The sequence below is a fragment of the Astyanax mexicanus genome, chromosome 11, assembly GCF_023375975.1.
Source record: "Astyanax mexicanus isolate ESR-SI-001 chromosome 11, AstMex3_surface, whole genome shotgun sequence".
Lineage (NCBI taxonomy): Eukaryota > Metazoa > Chordata > Actinopteri > Characiformes > Acestrorhamphidae > Astyanax > Astyanax mexicanus.
In genome coordinates this window covers 22,794,877-22,814,373 of record NC_064418.1, presented here as the reverse complement: position 1 = coordinate 22,814,373, position 19,497 = coordinate 22,794,877, and the positions used below count along the sequence as shown (strand labels likewise).

At 37.1% G+C, this 19,497-nt stretch overlaps 1 protein-coding gene across 1 annotated transcript in view; it reads left to right on the top strand.

Moving 5' to 3' along the window:
• il10rb (interleukin 10 receptor, beta) overlaps window positions 1-17,669 on the top strand; it is a 34,546-nt gene extending 16,877 nt beyond the window's left edge. Inside the window, exons 5-8 of the mRNA XM_049485392.1 lie at window positions 2,864-3,024; window positions 8,329-8,476; window positions 11,341-11,498; window positions 13,857-17,669. Of these exons, the coding sequence (XP_049341349.1) occupies window positions 2,864-3,024; window positions 8,329-8,476; window positions 11,341-11,498; window positions 13,857-14,198 (809 nt within the window). The 3' untranslated portion in view covers window positions 14,199-17,669. The remainder of the gene's footprint in view (window positions 1-2,863; window positions 3,025-8,328; window positions 8,477-11,340; window positions 11,499-13,856) is intronic.
• The last annotated feature ends 1,828 nt before the right edge of the window (window positions 17,670-19,497 follow it).

Genomic DNA, 19,497 nt, shown 5'->3' with positions numbered 1-19,497 from the left:
CTCGATTTTCTTTTTTTTACAGCAGAGAGGCCTATGCCAGTTTTAGATTAGTCTAAAGTCAATCATTGGTTTGATTCATCAAATTTACTATATCTTATTTCAAAAGGTGGGCTTGATATAAGTGATGCAAAGTGATATAAATTATATGTAATTCACCACATTAGACACTAATGGTCAAATTTAAATAATTTAATTACGATATATATGTAATGCCATCTAGTGGCTTTTTTTTGGTAGCAGCAGTGTGCACTATTAAAACAGCAATGTGCAACATAAAATAAATAATAAAAAAATACAGGAACAGTGATGTACAAAATAATAGAACAATTAGAGCCTTAACAAACTGAACTCTATTCTACTATAACAGTTACATAAAAAAATAAGACTTTAAGACTTTTTCAGTCCCTGAGAATGACATGTTTTTTTTCTTTAACTATTTGAGGCTAGACGAAACAATTGTTATTTTTATATTTTTTCTTTAAGAATAAGTTTATAAGTTTTTCTTTAAGAACATGAGAATGCCTACATACTCTAGAGAAAGGGCTGCTCTTTGAGCTACAGTGTGCTGCTCCATTTGTGTAGCGCGTGCTTGCGTAGCTTAGAGGGAGGGATCGTCGATCCTCTTTTTGACTTCGAGGCTCGAGACCATGAAATAATTTTGATCGATTTCGATAAAATTTGGAAATCGTGACACCCCTAGTATATGGAAAAGAGCATAGGCCCTAATATGGACCCTTGCAGAACACCACAGGTCACGTCTGAAGAGAGAGTGAAAAAAAGTTGCTTTCAAAAATCCAGTGTTCAAGATCAAGACCTATACCATCAAAAAAAAAACTCTGTAACCCCCCTCATTTTTCTGAGTGACAAATTAGTGTTATGATCGACTGTATTAAAAGCAGAACTTAAAAGCAGATCTAATAACAAGGATGGAGCAATTTCCAGAATCAGCAGAAAGTTAACTGTCTTCTGCTGTGCACACTCCTAAAACCAGACTAAAAATCTCAGATATTTTTATTACATAAAATGGTAAAAGCTGATGATACGCATCATTGTCCAGTAATTTAAATAAAAATGGCAACGTAGAAAGTGAATAGTTTGTGATCATTGTAGCATCAAGATTCTGCTTTTTAAACAGAGGAGTAGCTACTCATGTTTGAAAACTGCGGGAATCATACTACTGATCCCAAAGATGTTGATGTTCTCAACAAATGGTCCCAAAACATCAAAAAAGGCCTTAACCAGCTGTGAGGGCATAACATGAAGCAGGGGAGTGGAGGAAGGTGGGGGTGGTTGGGTGCTGTGGGCTTTCTGATCACAAAATCAGATCTCAAGTCTCAGATTCTATAAAACACATTTGGACACTACTGACTCGGGACAGTAATAAAAGATCTGTCGTCTACTCTCTCGCTAATAAAAATACACATAAAAGGAGGAAGAATTATTCCCAAACCCAAGTGACGGTTTATGTAAAGTATAAATTGTGCTAAACAGATCATTAGGTCTTTTTTTTTTTATTATTTTTAATAATATTTGGAAAATAGGCTTCCATAGCTGATAAACAACTAAGCATTTATATATTTACAGCTTTCAGTTCCAGGTCCTTAACTGATAGGTGTGAATGGAGATAAACAGTTACAATATTACTGTATAAACAAATCCTCTATGTTTACTTTGGAACTATGCAAAGTATACATAAGTTTAGTTGTTGATCTCTTTGTGCCACAGGATTCGTTCAGTTCCATTCTGCTGTGTCCTCTCAACCCGTTCTCCCGTCAGAATGCATGAAAGACAGCTTTCACTTCCCATTTTCAAAACAAATTGAAGAGCCTCAGTCTAGGAGAAAAGTGTTTATATAAACCTGCTCTCACGCTGGTTGTGAAAGGGTCCTAAACTGTGTTTTGTGTTTCTTTGTATTGGCAGTAGGGGTGGGCAATATTATATCGTATACAATACATCGTGACACAGAAATATCATGATATTAAAAATCCATATTGTGATAATAGGGATGGTTTGTCTTAAAAGTAGTCCATTATGAAGCTTTAAGTGAATTTATTGTGTAATTGTTTTAGTTTATAGTTTTTGTTTGCAGTTTATATGCATGGAAATATTCTGCAATATTTTTTGCTGCATTATATTATTTTATGCTATATTATTTATTTTGCCACATTATGATTATACTGTTATACTATTATACTATATTCCTGAAATTAATTAATTATTTTTCTGTTTTCCTATATCGCCAAGTGTATCGTTATCTCAAAAATACCCTGAAACACCGTGATATTATTTTATCGCCCACCCCTAATTGGCAGTGATTAATTCACCTTAGCTTTGGGATGCCTGTGAATGCTTAGCTAAACCGATGCCAATACTTTGGATTCAGTACTGATACCAGTGATACAGTACTCTTTCTCCAATACCTTTTTGTAAATTGTAACCAAAAAAAAAAAAAAAACAATAATAATTCTCACACAACATATTTATTTAACAGCCGACATGAGGAATCTCGTTCTCATTCTGTCATCATTAGAGACTAATTTTTTTCTGATCTTGTTGGAACGAAACAATGAATTAGTTTGTGGCACTTTATATCGAACAAAAACAAAAGCATTACTTAAAATATAAGTCTGTTTCACTAAGCTTGCTGGATACATTTTAGATTTTGAGAGTTCTTTCAACTAACAGCTTTAGTTGGTGTTGTCTATCGCCTAAAATTATTTATAAATAAACATGATGATTTTTTAGGTTTAGGTGTTTGCTCACTTTTTTATACTTTTGTCTCTCTCTCTCCCTCTCTCTCTCTCTCTATCTCTCTCTCTCTCTCTCTCTATCTATCTCTCTCTCTCTCTCTCTCTCTCTGCAGCTGCCATCGGTCCCCCATCAGCAGTGGAGGTGAAGCCTGTAAAAGGTATGCTGGAAGTTGCCATCTCTGACCCTTTGACTAGCGAAAACACTTCAATGAAAGACTGGGTTAAAGATCTCCAGTATATTGTCCAGTACTGGAAGGATCCTCTGGAGATGCAGGTAAGCACACACAGGATCTCCTGTCCACAGTCGTACTGCAAGCCACGCTTTGACCTGATTCTTTTTACACTTTATTAAAATGTGTCGTCAGCATAGGCAGATAAAAGCTTCTTAGTATAATTGTCCTGAACTGGTAGCGTGTGAGTATTTTAGAGTACTGCTGTTGTAGTTCTAATATTCCTGTGACATCTTTATCAGAAAACTCAACTTACTACAACCCCAAATCAGAAATAAACAGGACATGTAATTCACAATAACTTAACATTTCATCATTTCAATTTTAATCTAGTCAACTTTGTTCCATCTGTTAATGTTAAAATCAGGTCTGCTACACATTCCAATAAAAAGGCTGGCTAGGAGCAAATGTAGGGCTGGTAATGAAACAGTAAAAACATGTACTGGGGTCCTAATAATGCCAGGTTCACACTACACGACTTGTTGAGTCGTCAGTCATTGTGTTGTTCACACTACACGACTGGTTGTGCTGTAATCCTGAGTCCTTCAGTTCTTGAGACTTTCACACTAAATGACCCCAAATGACAGCTAATTGCATGATTTCTCACTGTGGGAAATCGCCGACTCACCTGGCTGCTCTCCAGAAACACGTTTCATCACGAGAACACACCTGAACCAAACGCACACGAAAACGATGCAGCACTTGTCCAACATGACTGAGTTCATATGAAGCAACTGAGCAAAATCTAAATTTATAAATGTCTGATCATCTTATACTGAAATATTAACTTATGTCCTCAACACAGAACTACCACAGACATCATATTTTATCGGTTTGAACTCCAGTTATAAGCCTTTTAAACATGCTGTACATGTAGCTCCAGGATCAGCTCGCCCACCAATCAGCTCACAGTAGCAGTAATGCTTGTGCTTTACAGTGTAACAGTGTTTTCTGTAGATAAACTGAAATATACTGGCACACATTATTAGTTTTTTTTTTGTAAAAATTTTTCTGCTTTCTAAAATTAAAGAACTATTCAAAACAAGTAGTTTTTAAAGTTTTTAGCTTTAGCTCCATTCACCCCTATTCATAAAGGACATAAAGGTGGTCAGACTCTCCATAAACAGCTCTGATGCGTTTTTGACCCCTGGTTCTCTTTCTGTGATCTCATTGGCTGTATGTAGCCAAACATCAAACATGTAGAATATTTGCAGGGCGATCAGTCAGTCAGCAGCGGCTCGGCGAGCGTCTTTCATTAGTTCACGCTACGCGACAGCGCGAGCGCAGAGTGATCCCCGATTTGCCTCCGAGCAGAGTTTTTATCAGCGACTGAAAAACTGGCCCAAAATCCTGTAGTGTGAACCTGGCGTAATCAGTATTCACCATCCAGACTGTTCTCCACAACAAGTCCAGAAGCTGTCAGGTTCTGTAGTGGCATGATGGCGTGTCACTACACTTCTGTGATGCAGCATTAATGTAGAAATGTACTTTAAAATCTTAGAACAACTTATGCTGCTTTTAACACCAGATCCTTTACAGAGACGTCCTGGCCTGCCTCCAGTCCTGACCCGCCCCCCAGAATAATTCAAATGTGATATTGATAAATAATTTAGAATCCAGACTGGATTAAATTATTTTATGTTACATAAAAAAAAAAACCTAAGTACTTATTTTTCACAAATTAAAAAAAGAATGTAAAAACACCACCACACCACAGCAGATTGACCACAACCTTAAATATGACTCACACACACCACACACACACCTGCATTACCACATGTTTAGACTGATCTATTTCTCTAATCCTCTTTTCTTAATCCAGTTTCTTCACACTTTTAAACCCACATCATCACCTATCATCATAGTGGGAGATTGAATTGTCTTCTGAGTCATTTGATTTTGATTATCTGTTATAAGAGAAAGCTCTTCTGCCTGCAGAACTCAAGATTTTGTGAACTACTAGGAAACCAGCAACATGTGATCTGAGTAATCACAGTCATGTTTAATAGGAGATGAGGTCTTGTAAATACTCAGGAGCGAGTTATACGTTAACAGGAGAATTTTATAGTCTATGCGAAATTTGACTGGAAGCCAGTGCAGTGCTGATAGGACTGAACTAATATGGTTACATTTTCTTTACGTTACTGCAGGAACATCCTGACAGTAGCGCATTACAACAATCTTGCCTTGAGGTAATAAAGGCATGTACTAAATGTTTCTGTGTGATATTTTGTTGATATACTGTGATATATTGCTAGGATATTAATACTAATGGGTGCGAGATCTGTGGAAAAAGCAAAGGAAGTAGATTCACTTCGTTCTGCAGCACAGCAGCACTGTTCAGCTGGGGTTTTTTGAGGTCTGCGTTGCAGATGTTCTGTGGCTGTTTGCATGACTTTCATTTGACTTTGTTTTCTTTCTGGTTGTTTTGCGTTGAAGGATTTTTTTCAGCCGCTGATTTACCTGCTGCTTTAGTTCCTAGTTTCCTTGTTAAAATAGTTATAATTACGCTGAAAGTGTCCCACATCCTCTTTATTATCCACTCTGAGATCTAATAGTTAAAGGTTAATGTACAAAAACAGCTATATATATATATATATTTTTTTTTTTTTACTAATAATTTCCAATCAGAATGGTGCGTTTGTGTGAGTGTTTGTGTGAGTGTTTGTGTGAGTGTTTGTGTGAGTGTTTGTGTGAGTGTTTGTGTGAGTGTGAGTGTTTGTGTGAGTGTTTGTGTGAGTGTTTGTGTGTGTGTGAGTGTTTGTGTGAGTGTTTGTGTGTGTGTGAGTGTTTGTGTGAGTGTTTGTGTGAGTGTTTGTGTGAGTGTTTGTGTGAGTGTTTGTGTGAGTGTTTGTGTGAGTGTTTGTGTGAGTGTTTGTGTTTGTGTGAGTGTTTGTGTGAGTGTTTGTGTGAGTGTTTGTGTGAGTGTTTGTGTGAGTGTTTGTGTGAGTGTTTGTGTGTGTGAGTGTTTGTGTGAGTGTTTGTGTGAGTGTTTGTGTGTGTGAGTGTTTGTGTGAGTGTTTGTGTGAGTGTTTGTGTGAGTGTTTGTGTGAGTGTTTGTGTGAGTGTTTGTGTGAGTTTTTGTGTGAGTGTTTGTGTGAGTGTTTGTGTGTGTGAGTGTTTGTGTGAGTGTTTGTGTGAGTGTGTGTGTGAGTGTTTGTGTGAGTGTTTGTGTGAGTGTTTGTGTGAGTGTTTGTGTGTGTGTTTGTGTGAGTGTGTGAGTGTGTGTGTGAGTGTGTGTGTGTGTGTTTGTGTGTGTGTTTGTGTGTGTGTTTGTGTGTGTGTGTTTGTGTGAGTGTGTTTGTGTGAGTGTTTGTGTGAGTGTTTGTGTGAGTGTTTGTGTGAGTGTTTGTGTGTGTGTGAGTGTTTGTGTGAGTGTTTGTGTGAGTGTTTGTGTGAGTGTTTGTGTGAGTGTTTGTGTGAGTGTTTGTGTGAGTGTTTGTGTGAGTGTTTGTGTGTGTGTTTGTGTGTGTGTTTGTGTGTTTTTAATAATTTAATAATAGATTTAATAATAAGAAATAAAAAATAATACAGGACTAAACAACGATGTAGCTAAAAATAACTCCTAGATTATAAAGTAAATTATAGAAATAAAATTAAAAGGTAAAGCAGAAAACGAAATAAATAAAGGATGAAATAAAAAAAAGGCAAAAAGGCAAAAATAAAATGGGAAATAAAATTAATAAATTTATGAAATTATTTAAAAAATAAAAAATAAAAACTCACCAAAAAAAACTCGACTAAAACAGTTGCAGGCTGTCTGAAGGTGGATAGAAACTAAATGTTTAAAATGATTTAGTGACTCCTGCGAGCTGAGCTTTGCAGTGAATTCCAGCTGGCTAGTGCTTTGGAACTAAAACGCAGATTTTCACAATTTCAGTGAAAGGTGTGCAGGTGCATCACGCAGCAGTATGGGTAAAGATTACGGTGCTGGTGATTTCTGTATGTACTGTAACTGTAGAACAGAAATAAAAGGAATCTGAGGAGAATTTGCTACACTCATTCTGCTGCGTGTGCTCCTGTACTCAAAGGATAGAGTTGCATTCTGACTTAGTATGTTAACTTTTAAACCTTACGACTAGAAGTAAGTGATTGAGTGGGTGTTATGTTCCCACAGCTGGGATCGTAGTCTAGGGAAACAAAGGTGTGAGAACAGTGTTCACATGTTCTTTAATGAAACACACACAAAAACAGGACAAACATATTACCAACAAACCACATTAACTTTAAAAAAAGAGGAGAACATGGATGCTTCCATAAAAAAGTACAACATACTTTACTACACTATGAAGAGAATTTAAACTAACTAGAAACAAACTGTTACACTGGGTTAGACCAGTGGTTTCTAATTGTTTTCAACTCAGGGCCCACTTAACCCAGCACAAAACCTTATTTGCTGTTTAAATCCAATTAAAGCACAATCATCTTAATCATTTTCTGTTCCTGTGCACATTAAGTCTAGCACTGGATTATAACTGCTGTCTTTTCTTCGTTTGGTTTAATGCTGCTTTTCTCAGTTCTCTCGGTCGTAGATATGGTGGCTGCTTTACTTGTAGATGGTGCAGCTTCAGGGTCTTTTGTTATCAAAGACTTAAGTTTTTAACCATTTATCTGTGATGTGTAAAACGCATAGCACCGAAAAACCTCTTCACTCGGATGCTCTTAATAACAGAGTTAGTGTGTTAATCTACTAGCTATCTCTGCCTGTGACTGTACTACACCAAATCCAATCAATAAGCTCAGCCTGTTGCCTGAAAGAGCACATTTGGCCTTGCTCTCTCTGGGTGGGTAGATAGAGCTTTTCTCATCACTCCTAGGGTGATGTCTGCAGCACAGGGCGTCTGTGAGCTGATGTATCTGAACCGAGTCACTGCACTTTCCTCCGAGCGCGCTGACTGCTCAGCAATGCTGCAGCAGCTTGAAAAGAAACGGTGGCTGACTTCACATGTATCGGAGGAGGCATGTGTTTGTCTTCACTCTCCTGGTGTTTTGGGGCATCACTAGTGATGGGGGGAGTCCTTATGAGTTTGTTGGGTAATTGGACGTGTAAATTTGGGAGAAAATGGGGGGAAAAAAGTTATTAAGCTTAATGCTTAATGATTGCTTATATGGATGGGCTGCTGTGGGTGAGCTACACTATTGTTGTTTTAATAGTTCTGTTTACTCTGGTCTTTGTGTTCTTTTCTGATGTTTTCCTTTCAGGATTGATGTTGTTAAGTAAAATTAAACCGTTATTTTAACTTGGCCTATAATGAATCTATTAAGTGTCCAATCACATTATTGCACACAATCTTATTATTATTTTATACAAAATTTCTAAGCATCTAAGCTCTCATTCTATTTTACAGAAAAAAAAGCAACTGGTTATCACCACTAACCTGGTGACTCTGCCTGATCTGGAGACGTGGACGGTGTACTGTGTGCGGGTTCAGTCCCGATATGACTTCTACAACAAAAGCAGCACCTTCAGTCCCATCCACTGTGAACAGACCGAAGGTGAGTTACAGAGACAGCGCACAGCTCATCTACAACTGCACTGGATCTGCACTGGAACTCACTTTAGGATAGTAAACAAAACACAAGCTAGGCAGATGAGGCTGTTAGATGATTATATGTTAGAAAAGGTCTCTACCTGAAACCGACTGGTTTAAGAACAGAAACAACATTTGTGTCAGTCCCCATAGGACTGCCTACTTAGCACCATATATGGAACAGAACCATTCTTCTGGCTTGTTTGCTAAATATCCAATACTATCAGATTTAAAAAAAAGATGGTGTATCTGCAATAAACAGCATTTTTAAGACAGTCATTGGTTGCTAGGTTTAAAAACATATCTCTGGAAGGGGCAGAGGCCATGAAAGCCAGCCAGCTGGTTTAGCCCAAATCTTAGCAACTACACAAATCTATTAGTTAGCTGTAATACCAGAAAACCACCAGCCACCTGTGTGAAAATAAGAAGTAAGAAATATAAAAGTAAAAATAAGACTCAGCCCACCTGGGCAGGAGCTGTGGTTGGATATTGATCTCTGCTTGCCTCATACATGAAGGTCATGGCAATATTGGGCTTTCAGTCATTTTTTTAAACTGTTTTTACAGGGGCATGAATGCCAACATGTTTAATAAAAAATAACTAGAATCCAGCCTCATGTTTTTAACATGCTTAACATTTTCTGAAATCAACATAATCTAAAGAGTGCACATCTAATATCTGGTGAAATGTCCTTTTTTTTTAGCCTATTTTACCTAATGTTTCTTTACGTTTTTCCTGTTGCTTCTAAATGTCCTTCTTACTAAATGGCTGTGTTTGCTTTGAATAATCAAACAAAATGTCTGAGGTGATTAACTTACTCATTACATGGATCATTAAACGATTAAACAGTGTTTGCCATTTAGACTGACTCCACATTTAGATATGACTGCCTGGTTTCATTTCCAGTATGGAAATTTTCATGGTCCTTTTTTTTTATTAATATTTACTGAATCTTTTCAGTCAGCAGCCTTAGGAGCAGATTACTTTGAAAAAGTAATCCGATTACTGATTACTCCTTTAAAAAGTAACTTAATTACTTTATGGATTACTTGATTTTAAAAGTACCGGTAACTAAGTTATTTTACAAGTTACTTTATTAGTTACTTTTAGCAGCTGCAGACACCACCTCCCGCCGCCTTAACATAAACATTATAACCAGTTTTGGCAATACTCCCTTTATTGGAAAATGCATTTTTAACAGCAACAATGTATCTCTAGACATTTAAAGTTGAACTATTTCCTGAAAAAAATTCTCTTGAATTAACTTAACATGAATAATTGTTTTTATAAAAAATAAAATATGGTCTTTCTTGATTTCACTTAACATAAATACTTGTTTTTATAAAAAATATAAAATAAAAAAGTTTTAAACACTATATATTGTTTTATAAAACAAAACCGTGTATATGGTCTAGGCTGACATCATGTGTACTTTTGTTAATTTGGCCTGGTTTTATTTTATAATCACATGTTAAGAGTGAAACAGTGGAGTGGGGTGCGTAAACCAATGGTTGTACCTCATTAACAGAAGCTTCTGTTGAGTTACTGACATCACTGCTAGGGAGTTAAGAGTATCTGTCTATTTATCCAAGCGGAAAAGTGATTTATCAAAAGCTAAACTTGGGGGAAATTATAAGAGAAGGCTCCTCCCCCTGCTGAAGTCCTCTGAATTTTGGGGAATGTTGTTACATATTTAGTCACCTGAGCTTCTTTTCACTTGTGGAGATGAAGGGTTTCAGTCTTCTCGCAGACTGCAAATAATTTACATGCACGTAGTGCGGGAGTAGTGTGACAGGGTGTTTTGTTTGCTGTGTTGTATATTTGTGAATCGCCTCATCATAGACTAATATAATTGTATTATTTCTAAAGTGGTCAGTGAAGAGACATTTGGTCATCTCGTTGCTTAATACCAGTCGATGATGACAGAAAGGAAGAAGAGTCTACAAGGCCGTCAGTGCAGGAAAATAGTTTTATCAGGTGTTTGTCCAAAGCTTAGACACAGCCAAGTCTTATGACTGCACCTGACTCCTGACTGCACCACTTATTGCCCCGAAAGGCAGGGTGCAACTGCTCCACTTAACTAGCCCTCTAAATACAAAGGGGGCAGGAACAGGAAACCAGATGTTTAAAAGGAAGAAGTTTAAAAGGAATTTGACCTTTAGCCTGTGAGGCTGGATCATCATGTGGGTGATTATCTAATGTCTTAACTGATTAAACCTGGATCCAGAAAGTCCAGATAGCATGTGATCATCATTTACACAGAAATGCTAAATATAGACAATATTACAATTTAATTACAAATGATATTGTTCAGGTATGAGACGCTTGATGTGATTCTTGGACTTGAGTTTTCTTGTTGCCGACTGGATGAGAGCCACGTGACTACAAATCACAGTGGTTTAATTCAGTTTTAATTACTTGTTTGATTAATTACCCAGCTCTATATCCAGGTATTAAAAACAGGCAGGCGATTTATTTTATGTTGATATATGTTGATTTATGTTATAAATTATGTTGATTTGTCCAATTACTTTTTAGCATGGAAAAAATTAAGAGACAGTTTTAAACTGTTTAAAAAAATCTCCACAACTCTTAAACAGATAATGCAACATTACTTTTAAAACCCTTTTAAAAGTAACTGAAAGGATTACATGTATATTAAATTACTGTAAATAAATCTTGTGATATGTGATGTACATAGACAAAATTACAAACCACCTGACACTATAGTGACTGTGGTGGAAAAATGTTTTGTGTTTATATATGAGTGTAATCTGGGTGTGAATTAATTGTGTGTGTGTGTGTGTGTGTATATCTGTGTGGTTTCAGGTCAGATGCCTTACTGGCAGATTTTTCTCTACTTCCTGCTCTCGCTGGCAGTGAGCTTCCTGTTGGTGCTGGGACTCTCCTTCTGCTTCTTTAAGTCATTTAAGGCCATCAAGAACACCTTCTACCCTTCCATCCAGCTCCCGACCCACATACAAGAGGTACATCTCAACTCACCAAATCATACGCACAGCTGTGCTGAGGGAAACTTTGTTGTATCCATTTCTGTATGTAACAAACATACTTACACAAAGCAAGAACACAAAAAAATAATATTAAACAATTGTTATGTCAGCACTGTCAAAAACAATTTGATATTTATATATTATACTACACATAACACACTACACTACTACTACTGTCTGTCTCCCAGAAAAAACATATCCCAGAAATATTTTTTTAGCTTATTAGGTATTTCTACTTAGTTAATATTTTTCAATTATCATTTATGGCCTCCTTTTGCTTTATGAAACAGGTACAGTATCAGGCACAATAGCGTCTTCCTGCATCATATTACTTTGTTTTTTTTTTATAAAAAAAAAAAGAACATATAAATTATATATTCATCTCCTGATCGCTCTAAATGGCGTAACGTGTGGTTTCTAATAAAAGCCAACACCAGCATTAAATATTTATACATATGAACTTTTTATGAGTAACTACTCACACCATCAACCACATGACGTTTATTTGTGCTTTAGTTTAAATTAAAGCTTTGTACCATAGAATACAAACATAAATAAAACAGCCTTAATTACTGAAAGCTTTTTTTTTAATTATTTACACATTCATCAGTATGATTATTACTCCACCTCCCCATTCTAAATGAAACCTGACGATATATTGCTTTATTTGCAACTGTTCTGATGCATCGTTTCCCTCCTTACCATTTTATCACTACACACCGCAAGCCTATGTGGGTCAACAGAAAGCACAAACAGGAAGAAGCATTTGATTTAAAAGCTAACAAAATGGTGGGAAACAAGTTCAGTGTTTTAATGTTATGTATCAGTTAGTGCTGTCAGCGTTAAGGTGTTAACACATCAACTAATTTCAGATCAAATAAAAAAAAATTATATAACTCTGTGTGATGTTGCAAAGCAGCTTTACAGAAATGTGATCACAGGACTAAGAAACAAACAAAACATTGAACATACAAAACAGAACATCCAGTGAGCAACAAAGGAGAAACCTTTTACTATCAAATGTACTGTAACATGTTCTATCACATGTACTACCAAGGCCAATATATAAGGAGGGATCCATCCTCCTCTTCTCTGATAACTGTGTAATATATTCAGGAGAATACCCACAAAAGCAGTGGAAGTATTTAGAAAATACCATGGTAGAGTTCTATGTAATTGGTAGTGGAGAGTGAGCAACTAGTCTGAGGCAATCAGGGGGTCAGTTAATTACTCACAGAAAGACAGAGACTGACTCCAGCAGATCTAAATAAAACAACTAAAGAGAGAAAGCCAGAAGGATGTTACATAGACACGGAGGCTCCCTGAAACACTGGCATCCACCCACTCCACCGTCCACAAACCTGAGTGACCGTGTGCAGTGGGAGAACAGCAGCACCAGCATCTCAGTTTACCACAATTCCCTCTGTCCATCAACCATGTTCAGGGAGATTATTCCAGAGTTGGAGCACTTTATTTTTTTAGAACCTCCTCTTGAGCTTCTCTGAATTTTGGGAACTACTAGTACACCATCACCCTGTGATCTAAGTAATCATTATGGTTCATAGTATGAGATTTATATCATATACTCAGGAGCGAGCTCATGTAGGGCTTTATACTTTAACATGACTTTACTATACTATACTTTAACTGGAAGCTAATGCAGTGCTGATCCACTGAGCTAAGATAGTAACATTTTAAAAACCCTGGCTTTTAAAAACTTAAGTGCCTCAACTTCCTCCCAGGCTTCACTCATTTTACACAGCTTGCTGACATATTAGCAGTTTTATTTAGCGATGTAAACAGCGATGCTAAGCAATGTAATAAAAACTTCCTCTTCCTTTACCTGTTTGCCATGTTTCCTCTCCTACCTGTTTAATCCCCCTGTTTATCTGTTAAGTCATGGTTAAGAGTATAACAGTGCTGAGCTGAACCCTTTCTGAAAATCAGCTGGTACTTGAACATAGTTCACAAAGGAAAATCTGTGCGTTAAATTAAAAAGATGTAATGTAACATACATACTTCAGTATAAATCTAATCCCACTGTGGTAATCTTACATTAATGCTTTCATGTTGTTTTTAATTATGCATTATAAAGAGCAATGTTAAGATTCAATGTTAAAAAGGAAAAATGCATTTTTTGCATCGATCAACAGAACTTTTATCAGTGTTTATTAGTATTTTTGATAGTGTTTGCGAAATATTCTGTGCTTTTGATCTTGAGTTATTTAGTCATCCACTTTCAGCACTTCTTACATTTCTAACTCTTGTTTTGGTTAACACTACATTATTTTATGACTGATTTTCACTCTTTCCTTATTTCCCCTCCCACTGCAGTACCTCTGCGACTCCCCTGGCTCAGACATGCCGCACTTGCTGACCACCGAGTCAGAGGTGGAGATCTGCTGCGACCGGCTGGACATCCTGGCTGCTGACACTGTGGCCACAGACGTGGTGATGGAGATCCACAACCCGCCCCAGGATTCAGAGCAGGACAGCAGGAACCACATTCGCCACAGCAGCGGAGACTCTGGCGTGTACTCCACTGAGGAGGGCACGGGTGCCAGCCAGGCCTTGAAAGAAGGTGAAAAAGTGAAACTGGAGAAAATTGGGGCGATAAGCTTTCACAGGGAGCGAGAGGCGGAGCAGGAACAGAGGATACAGGATGCCTGTGTGTAACACTGCCTCAGGAAACAGCCTGGAGATGAAAGAGCGCTTTCATGTTCTGCTGCTGCTCTCTCTGCCCTCTCTCACCTGCTTCCTGTAGTGAGAAAACAGACAGCTTCTCACTGTTAGAGGGAGAAGGTGAGCGAGGAGATTTTGATCAGTGACTTTGTCAGAGTTTGACAGGCCGAACAGCAAGTGAAAAATAATGCAACACATCTTCTGTGATAAAGGAGAGGGACACGTTATATTGTCTCTTTCTCGTCCTCTGTATAATTGAAACAGAGAACCTAGGGCAGGATGCTGTGATTTTGTTGTTTGTTCATGGCAGGCCATGAAAATTGCATAAATGTTTATGGAGTCGTTGAAGCTGCTGCTGTGTGTTTTTGGGACAATATGGAAGACTTCAGTGCTCAGTACCTCCCTGTCCACATGTAGGGCGCCTTTTATGGAGATTAGCAGCATTCTAAAAAGCCATATTTAGCCACGAATGCGGAGCCAACCTGTGCTCAGTGTCTGATGTTTACTTTTTTTTCCAGATAATCTGCACATATAGACATATGAACATGTAGTCAGTGATGGGACCAGGAGGGGTTAAGCATGGGCTCCATCTGGGTTGTATACTGCACTGTGAGATTAAGGTGAGCTGTAGTGATAGGGCGGACATTTAGGAAACCAAACTGGGTCTCAGTAACGATCCCCACATGGCCATTTACATGCATTAATATGACCATCTGCGAAACTCTCCCAGCTCAGCTCTGGCTGAGACCTAGACTCTACACAAGACATCTGAAGGTCTCTCGTTGTGTCTGACCCCTGCATCTGCATCTTCCCCTGTTATATCATTTTTAAACTCTAGAGCAGGAGTCACTAATAGGCGGACTGCGGTAACCGATAAACTATTGAGAAGGATTTAATTCTGACGGTGTTCATTTAAAGCAGCAGAACGTTTATTGTCTTTATGGTTTACGTGCTTTACAGTGCAGTAAACTTACAGACCAATCACGTGTGCTGTAAGATCACCAAACGCTCTCCTCAGCCAATCAGATCTGTGCAGATGCGAGAGCGTGGAGCCACACAATTGAAGCAGGCGGCGAGTGGATACAGATGGTGCGCACCAGAAAAAACATTAAAATACTACAGTTATAAAACATACTAACAGTAATGTAACCTTGCGGTGTTACTCTGAGGAATTAAAGAGAAACAACCGAGACAAGAGTGCAAAATATTCCACTTTACTCAACCTGATCAGAAAAACCCTCGCTCGCAGGCGCGCTCTCTCTGCTCACAAAACAACCCTACCTCAAAACTAAGGCAGCCCACAGGGGACAAAAAGCATTGGCAACTTCCCCCATCAGTTTTACCCACAACATAATAAAGTATGCTACAGTAATAATATTAAATAAAATAAAGCTGCTGTTTTTAAAAAAAGCTGACATTTTGGCCAAGTTCAGCAAACATTTCTCCATATATTGTACGATTTATCATTCATGTAATTATTTTTATGACAGGCAGGCCTAAATCTAATATAAATAAAATCAAATAGAATAAATATAGCACTTTAAAACAAAGTGACCATACAGATTTACATTATTAGACTCGATATGTTAAATTATTGAGGGTGTTTCCATTTATTTTATGATAGGTTGATCGTAAAATTATTGTGACAGGTCTATTTAAAACAATAAATATTGTTGAAATATACTAGTATGTGTAATTTGTTTTGTCTTTCAGTTGTTGGTGACATAAAACTCTGACAGAACTACTAAAGGCTTCTTCAGTAAACAGAATAAAACACTGAATTATAACACAAATTAACATTGGCGACGTTCCGGACCTTAGCCTGATGACATTTTCTCTAACTGGACCAAACTGAATTCTGATTAATTACCCCTGCTCTAGAGGATGCCTGCTGTGAGTCCTTCATGAATAAGGGTGAATGGAGCTAAAATCAAATCAAATGTATTTGTACAGTGCTTTATAAAAATAGTTCTGTGTTGAGGACTAGAGATTCTCATGTGCGTTTAGTTTCTCACAGAGAAAAAATTTATAATTTGTGACCCCATGTTGCTGATGAGTCATCTATCATGAAAGTCTCCAACAACTGAAGGACACACACATGTCTCAAAAAGTTGTGGAGTGTGAACCTGGCATAAATTGTGAAGTGAATAAGCTGTATCAAATTCAAGACCTTTACAATTAAATGTATCCCGCACCATATTATACTTTATCTGTTGACTAAGGTACCAATATGAATAGTTAAAACACAAATAAATACTCATTCATTCATCTGGAGCTGCGCTTAGCTTAGAGCTGTATTTCCATAAGATTGTTTGCAAATTGCACCACTTCGTGTTACTGCATTACTGTGGTACGAATCGTAGATGGTGAGCAGGAAATGATTTTCTGTGAATGGCTACAATAACCTCACAATAACTTCAGTACAATACCACACACTGTGTTATAGTATAAAACTCAGTATAACTAGCATGCTGGTTACCTCTGTTACCCTAATCAGAATCCAGATGTGGCCAACATTATGCCTGATCTTCACACAATAACCTCAGTACAGTACCACACACTGTTATAGTTTAAAAAGTAGTAGAACTAGCATGCTGGTTAACTCTGTTACCATAATTATGCCAGAAAATGACATACTTACCATAACATAATGCAGCATGTTGAGTTTCAGTATAAACCTGTATGTACCTAGTAGCAGAGCTTCAAAATCTTATCAAAACTAACAGTAAGTTCGAGCTAGCCTACTGTTTTAAAACGTGATAGTTCCAATAAATATATGATTAAATAATTATTAAACTTAAATTCCACAAAGCCAGCAAGTTACCTAATAATAATGTTGGTTTCGATTCATTCAATAAATTAAACACATTTTCTTTATACAAACTCTTAACAATATTATAATACTTTATACCCATTTTTTAATGCTTCTGCAGATAATCATGCTAATGCTAACTGAGTTGTCTGTGTGTGTGTGTGTGTGTGTGTGTGTGTGTGTCTGCGTTTTGCAGTCCAGATACATGCTGAGGCTGTTTTTTATATGATTCTTATAGAATCTAAAGATACAGATTTTTTTTAAATATTTGTTAGTGTTTGTGAGATGCTTCTTGAAGCTCTATAAAGCTGCATTCTGCATCTGTCTTCAACAGTGGATATTTTATATGTATGCACTTTTTATATCAGTTTCTCTTCTGTGTAAATGTTGGAGTAAGGTCTTTTTGTTTTCTTGTTTAAGTAAGCTGTCTGAAATAACAATTCTAAGAAAAGTAGCTTCTGAGTAGCTCTGCATGCATGTTAAAAGTGCCCACGAAGTTTTTTATATGAAAAAATATATAATCAAGAAATTATTTGTTTGGAACGTTTCTCATACAGTTCCAGCAGTGGCAGGTTTGTGGTTGTTGAAGTGATGCTGTTGATAACTGACCGTTAAACAGGAATATAAAATAAAGAGAACCAGAATACCCAGTTCTTCTGCCTCCTGTCTTTATTCAACTTTTCTCCACAGAGTCTTATTCCGAATGTCAAACACAAAATCAGCTTATTTGAGTGGTAGTGATCAGTCTCAGAAGTACAGTTGCTGAGTGCTGTCGTTGTGTCCTGTGTGGCAGGGCTGCAGTGTACTGTTTGTTAAGCTTTATTCTGATGTTTGCATTTGCAACACTGAGATCATAAAACAATGAAATGTTTAAAAAATTCTCTAACAAATGCTATTTTCATTACCCTAATTTCAGGGCTATAAGCCACTCCTTTTTTCACAGCTTATCGGACATAGCTTCCCCTCACACACTGCATGACAGAGGAAGCACGATGAAGCTAATGCTCAGCTGATCGTGAAATTCAGTGAATCCGACCAAGGCTAGAAATCGGGATAAAATTGCACAGTGTACAGAACATTAATAAGCAATAGGTTAGAGATGGAGCTAACTGATGGTAATCTCAGCAGCCCTGTAACATATCATGAGCAGAAAATGATGTAAAGCTGATTTCTTAATGTAACGTTTCCGTCTACATATAACATAAAAAAGGAAAACCAGTATTGTAGATTGCATAGACTGTTACTGTTACTTTTGTAAACAAATTACAAAAGAAATAAAACAAAAAAACTCAACACAACAGCAGAAAAACAAACTAATATTACAAAAAAAAAAACGCCGCTAATATCAAAGAAAATACACTGTCTGGGCAACAAAAGTAAACAAAGAAATAACAAACTAATTCATAAATTAACAATTTAACTGCCACTAAAGTGATACACACTGAGACTGGATATTTATTTAACCAGCAGGCAAAATGCAAGTAACTAAATACACACAGTGATTGGACAATGCTTCAGACACTTTTAAACACTGAAGTAGCAGCATACCTCCAATTCCCTCTCTAAAATGGACAAACACATCGTCTCAGCCACCTACAAGTCCATGTACATGTCTTCTTTTTATGTGTAGTTTCAGTGAACAATAGGGCACAAGTTAGCAGAGCTACACAGTTTCTCAACATGTTCTGCTGAACCGGAGCGCTGTGTCGCAGCGGTGTCCAACTGTAAAGTGGGAGCATATGAATGGCAAGCATTGTTCATGACAAACAATTTAAAGTGTCTGTCTGGCTTTAAACTGCCATCCCAAGTAATTACTCTACTTTTCCCTTTTAATATTATGACTTTACGTGACTTTTCCTGGTAGGCTACTGTATTTGTACAGTACTGTAGCGACGTTGTGGCACTGTTCGTGGTTCCTAACGTTATTTGTGTACATAGTCTATTTCATTAAACACTTCTGTAACATCTTTCTGTGTAAATATATCATGTTATATAACATGGACAACTGCGGCTTATGGTCAGTGTATATGTACAAATTATTTTTCCTAGTGGGTGTGGCTTATTATGATATTTTATCAAACTAAGTTGGGAAGAGCATGGAAGAAGAAAAAAAAACAAAAAAAACTTAAAAGTGGCAATGGTTATTGTATTTGATTGCAGACCATATGAACCTGCATGTTATTTATTAATAAACATTCATTCCTGCATTTCAGACCTGCTACGCATGTGAAAAAAGTTGGGACGGGGCAACAGAAGGCTGGAAAGTAGGTGTTACTGTTAAAAACAACTCACACGACTGCATATAAGAAGAGAATTTTAAAGAGTCTCGGAGTCTTTCAGAACCAAAGATGGGCTGAGATTTTCAATCTGCCAAACACTGGAACAATTTTAGAAAACATTCCTGAGTGTAAAATGTATATATATTTATATATTTGTGTGTATTTGTGCCTAAAAGGTATTTTTTTTTCTATATGACAAAAT